We start from the raw sequence: 6,000 nt of genomic DNA, 5'->3' as shown, positions 1-6,000 counted from the left end.
CAATACAGAACATTCTTGCTCCCTAGTGTCGAAATCATCCACATTAATTAGGTACTCACCCAACTGCCATCAGCTTTGGTGATAGCATGGCGCTGGTTTAAAATGTTTTTATTTCCCATGTTTTAAGAATTACAATTCATTAACTTTTTTTACTGCCCATGCTCCATTTTCCTGGTTATCCCTGGTCTTGCCTATATGATCATCAAATTTGCTTGGGGTAGGGGGCCGCATCTAGACGGATTTTACACTTGAGTGCCAAAAATGGCCGATATTAGGGTGTTGGAATGGGGCTAAACTTAGACTTCAACAATTTTCTAGTGTTTACAAAATTGATTTTCTTTTCTTTTTAGATCGGTCAATTAATTAATGCATGAGTAAGAGAATCGATATGGAGATGCAACGATCGATGAACTTCGTGTATCTTTTGAGAAGGCTTTGGATAAAATTGATCAATTTTATTTTGGGGGTCCTCAAATATAAATGGCTTGGCGACAAAGGGTATACTTGGGTCAACAACATTTTCTCTACTACCTCCTTAGTTGTTCTATTAAATGATGTCTGGGAAAAATTTCAAGTGCAGAAGAGAAGTAGGATAGGGTGACCCTCTCTCGCCTCTCTTCTTTGTCATTTTCCTATGATTTCCTACAAAATCTAATAAATGATTCAATGAGCTATGGAAAGTTGGATCGGCCCTTAAGAAATTTTGCGCGAACTTTCCTACGATACAATATGCTGATGATACTTTGGTTATTATGAGAGCATGTCATGCTGAGTTGCATTTACTGGAAGAAATTATTAACTCATATGCTAATATGCATCTGGCCTGAAAGTTAAATATTATAAATCTTTCTTGGTGCCAATAAACATCAACTCTGAAATGATTCATTCCTTTAGTATTAACAGGGCTCCTCCCCTTTCCTATACATTGGAATTTATCTAGATCTCACAAAACCCAAGATGGATCACTTTATCCCTCTGATTGAAAAAGGTGAACAAAGATTGAGTGTATGTGTTGACTTCCTTGGATATGGGGGTAGACTCCAGATCGTTAATGTTGTGCTCTCCTCTATCCCTACTTTCATCATGAGTTGCCTCAAATTATATAAAGGTACTATTAAAAAATATAGAAGGCATTATTTATGGAGAGGGAAGGATCTTGAAAAGAAAAATCCACCCCTGGCATCTTGGGAACTGGTTTGCAGGCCAAGGGAGCAAGGAGGCTTGCGTATTTTGAATTTGGAAGCTCAGAATGATGTCCTCCTAATGGAAAACATCTTTAAGTTCCTCAATACGCAGAATATCCCCTCGGCCAATTTAGTTTGGGATACTTATTATCAGAATGGCCCCCACTTGCTCAAAATGCAGACTACTCCTTCTGGTAGATGGACTGCTTAAACCTGCTTCCTAAATTCAAAGATATGGCATCATGTCAGGTGCAAGATGATGCTTCTATCCTTTCATAGAACGATAATTGGACTTGCAACAAACTGGAAGATTCATGGTCCCATTTGGCCTCTTTTGCCCTTGAGGAAAACACCATTGTTGAACAGATCATGCATCATGATCATAGACCTGAACCTTTTCACCTTTGCTCCATCTGTGGAAGCTTTCTAGAAATTCACCATCCTTGAGCTGATGTACGGTGATTTTCAGCTAGAAACTGATCATGATATATGGAAATATGGCTCATCTCCTTTGGAATACTCTATCTCTTCCCTATATATGGCTATCACTAGAGAAAAAGACCCCGTTGCCGCTCTCAATTAGCTTTGGAAGTCCTGCTCCCAGAAAAAACACAAAGAATGATTTTGGCTGCTCATATACAACAGATTGAACACAAGGGAGCTGCTCCCCAGTAAATACTTCTTCCTCCCTGATTACACATTTGTGCTATGTGGAGGCCCGGCAACCGAATCAAGAGATCACCTTTTTACGAACCTCGTCTGAGGGCGGGGAGCCCCATATCACATTAAAGAAGAAGAGAGTTAGTCCAGCTAATAGGGGAAACCGGACCCAAAACCATTCCAATGTCTCTTTGATTATGTATGTTGGCAATATCTTTGTTAAGGATGGTTACCTGGGTTAGGCCACATTCAAGACCAAATTCAATCCTTAAGATCTGCTCTCAAAGTTCCATTTGCCATGCAAATCATTGTCTCTATTGCCTAGGCTATTTGGATCACTAGGAACTATTTCATCCACAAGGGCATGCAACCAAACATTTATTCTTGCATAACAAACTTCAGACAATATATTTTGCTTCTGATTCATAGGGCCTACCGCAAAGGATATCATTCTTGGGCCAATGCCTTTCGTTGTAATTTTCTTAGGCCATGTTTTATTCATTGTTTTATTTTATGTGTACAGACTTCTTCTTTTTATTGAAAATCTATAAAAAAAATAAGTAAGGAGAAATCCCTTCTGGTTCCCTACAAAAAAATCTCTATGTATCTTCGTTGTGAAAAATCATGATTGTACATTTTGGCAGAAGCAATAGTTCATATCCGCATCATTTGAGATAAATGATTCATATCCACTACTCCAACTCCAAGCGACGAATATAATTCTTGTGATGAAATCAAAGACATTAAATGACGTGTATCTGTTACATGTATTGATGTAGTAGGAGTGGGAGGAGTCTATCTATTTAAGACGTGACATCCAATCGAAGACGGATCATTGTGCTAACCGCAAAGGATATGAAGGATATGAATCTTGGGCCAATGCCTTTCATTGATTGTCCTTTTCTTAGAACTTGATTTATTAGATGTTTTATTTTACATGTATAACTTCTCTTCTTTCTTGAAAATCTATTAAAAAATATAGTACGGAGAAATTCCTTCTAGTTCCCTATGAAAAACTCGGTGTATCTTCTCTACACAAAATCATGGTTATATGTTTTGGCGTAGCAATAGTTCACATCGGCATCATCTGAGATAAATGATGCATATCCACTACTCTAACTCCAAGAAAAGGATCTCACTGTTTTAATGAAACCAGAGACATTAAATGATGCATATCTCATACATGTATTGATGTAGTACGGGTTGGAGGAGTCTATATATTTAAGACACGACATCCAAGCGAAGAAGGATCATTGTGCTAGCCGCAAAGGATATGAATCTTGGGCCAATGCCTTTCACTAATTGTACTTCTCTTAGACCTTGCTTTATTCATTTTTTATTTACCTGTACGAACTTCTCTTTTCTATTAAAAATCTATAAAAAATACATTAAGGGGAAATCCTTTCTGGCTCCTTATAAAAAAAACTCAGTGTATCTTCGCTGCGTAAGATCATGATTATACATTTAGTTCACATCCACATCATTTGAGATTGAGATAAATGATGCATATACACTACTCCAACTCCAAGCAAAGGAAACCAGAGACATTAAATGATGCATATCTCATACATGTATTGATGTAGTACGAGTTGGAGGAGTCTATCTATTTAAGACACGACATCCAAGCGAAGAACGATCATTGTGCTAACTGCAAAGGATATGAATCTTGGGCCAATGCCTTTCACTAATTGTACTTCTCTTAGACCTTGCTTTATTCATTTTTTATTTGACATGTACGAACTTCTCTTTTCTATTGAAAACTATAAAAAATACATTAAGGAGAAATCCTTTCTTGCTCTTTATAAAAAAACTCAGTGTATCTTCGCTGTGTAAGATCATGATTATACATTTAGTTCACATCCACATCATTTGAGATTGAGATAAATGATGGATATACACTACTCCAACTCCAAGCAAAGGATCTCATTGTTTTAATGAAACCAGAGACATTAAATGATGCATATCTCATATATGTATTGATGTAGTACGAGTTGGAGGAGTCTATTTATTTAAGACACGACATCCAAGCGAAGAAGGATCATTGTGCTAATTGCAAAGGATATAAATCTTGGGCCAATGCCTTTCACTAATTGTACTTCTCTTTTCTATTGAAAATGTATAAAAAATACATTAATGAGAAATCTTTTCTGGCTCCCTATGCAAAACTATTGTAACTTCGTTGCATAAAATAATGATTATACATTTAGTTCACATCCACATCATTTGAGATTGAGATAGATGATGCATATCCACTACTCCAACTTCATGTATTGATGTATTCCGAGTGGAAGAAGTCTACCTATTTAAGACACGACATCCAACCAAAGAAGGATCATTGTGCTAATGCAACCAGAGACATTAGTCATGTCCAGTGTATACGCTTGCATGTTGTGCTTCTTCCTTGCCGTGCTAAATCCGGTGAACCTCGCCCTCGGCGCTGCCGGAAGCGGCAGTGCGGCCGGATTCAGCCTGCCCCTCGTGCCCCACTACCGCACTGCAGCCGGCGTACTCGAGGAGCTCCTGCCGGAAGGTGATGCCGAGGGCGGCGTGAACATCACGTCCATACGCCCCAAGATGATCCCATATTCGGGGCCCCTCTACAGCGTCCGTGTGGGCGTCGGCAGCGGCGCAACCCAGCACTTCTACAAGCTCGCGCTGGACCTCGCTCGCCCACTAACGTGGATGCAGTGCCAGCCCTGCGTACCGGAGAAGAGGCAGGACGGCTCCGTCTTCAACACCGCCGTCTCCCCTCATTACCACTACGTTGCGTCCACAGATCCTCGCTGCACGGCTCCGTACGGGCGCGCCGGCCACGGCCGGTGCATCTTCGACGTCGAGTTCCAGTACGGTGGCTCAAGCGCGCATGGCATCCTTGGCCGCGACGACTTCGTCTTTGACGGAAGCGGCCCCGGCAGCCCCATCAGTAGCGTCGGCGGCCTTGTCTTCGGCTGCGCACACAGCACGCACGGGTTCGATAACCGCGACGTCTGGGCCGGCGTCATGAGCCTCAACAGGCACCCGACCTCCTTCATCCGACAGCTCTCGGACCGCGGCCTCGCCGGCTCGCGCTTCTCCTATTGCCTCGTCGGCAAGGAGCACGAGCACCTCCACCGGCGTGGCTTCCTCAGGTTCGGGGCAGACATCCCGGACCAGTCGCACGCACGGAGCGCGGCGCTGCTGCACTGGGACCTCGCCAAGGGAAGAGGCATGTACTACGTCAACCTCGTTGGCGTCAGCCTGGGTGGGCGAAGGCTCACGGCGATAACGCCGGCGATGTTCAAGTTCGACCCGCACAGCCTCCGCGGTGGGTGCACCCTCGACGTCGGGACGGTGTACACCTTGATGGCCCCGCCCGCATACCATGTCCTGGCGGCCGAGGTCGTGAAGCACATGCAGCGCCATGGGGTGCACCACGCGATATTGCCCCCAGCGCAGAAGCTCTGCTTCCATGGGACGTGGGACAGTATCCGCGCGCACTTCCCGAGCGTGACGCTCCACTTCTACCCGGAAGCTCCACATGCATCGCTCTTTATCAAGCCGGAGCTGCTGTTTGTGGAGACGATGCATCAGCATACCCACTACGCGTGTTTCGCCATAGCGGCATACGCAGAGAGGACGGTGATAGGGGCGGGGCAGATGTTGGACACGCGCTTCACGTTTGACCTCCAACACAACCGCCTCTTCTTTGCTCCGGAGGATTGCCATCTAGACACTGTGCAGTTAACTAGCTAGGTAGCTACATCCCTATATCATCGGTTCATGCAAGAGTTGTGTCAAAATAATGAATAAATGTTTGTTGAGAAGTACTTCGGTACGAACCCCCCTCCCCCCCCCCCCAATAAACGTAGACGGGGTAGTATTATCTATACTAAATTATGTATTTGTGTACCCGCCGTCTGTCATAGGGCCGGCCACCCGTGTACGTCCCGCCCCGTACGCCCGCATCGTAGGCATACCATGCCGTTCGGTAGTGCGATCGGGAAAGAAAAAAAAAACGACGCCCCACCCCGACACCCCATCCCCGCGTACGAAACCCTAGCGGCATCAACGCCGCCGTGGTCCACCGACGTCACAACGTCGGGCGGCGTCCGTAGTCACCCACGCGCCGTGTCACCGGTGTCGCGTGAAACGACACCCCATCCCCGCCTAGGAAACC

At 44.5% G+C, this 6,000-nt stretch overlaps 1 protein-coding gene across 1 annotated transcript; it reads left to right on the top strand.

Moving 5' to 3' along the window:
• Positions 1-4,089: 4,089 nt before the first annotated feature.
• On the top strand, positions 4,090-5,649 carry LOC123040652 (aspartyl protease family protein 2). The gene has a single exon (XM_044463435.1). The coding sequence runs from the start codon at positions 4,188-4,190 to the stop codon at positions 5,574-5,576; it is 1,389 nt and encodes a 462-aa protein (XP_044319370.1). The 5' UTR covers positions 4,090-4,187; the 3' UTR covers positions 5,577-5,649.
• Positions 5,650-6,000: the final 351 nt, after the last annotated feature.

Source organism: Triticum aestivum, chromosome 2B (genome assembly GCF_018294505.1).
Source record: "Triticum aestivum cultivar Chinese Spring chromosome 2B, IWGSC CS RefSeq v2.1, whole genome shotgun sequence".
NCBI lineage: Eukaryota > Viridiplantae > Streptophyta > Magnoliopsida > Poales > Poaceae > Triticum > Triticum aestivum.
Note: the sequence above shows the minus strand (reverse complement) of the source record. Positions and strands in the feature narration are given on the sequence as shown.

What these genes read in the sequence shown, in the direction of transcription:
- LOC123040652 (XM_044463435.1), top strand. Translation starts at nt 4,188, where the DNA reads ATGCAACCAGAGACATTAGTCATGTCCAGTGTATACGCTTGCATGTTG.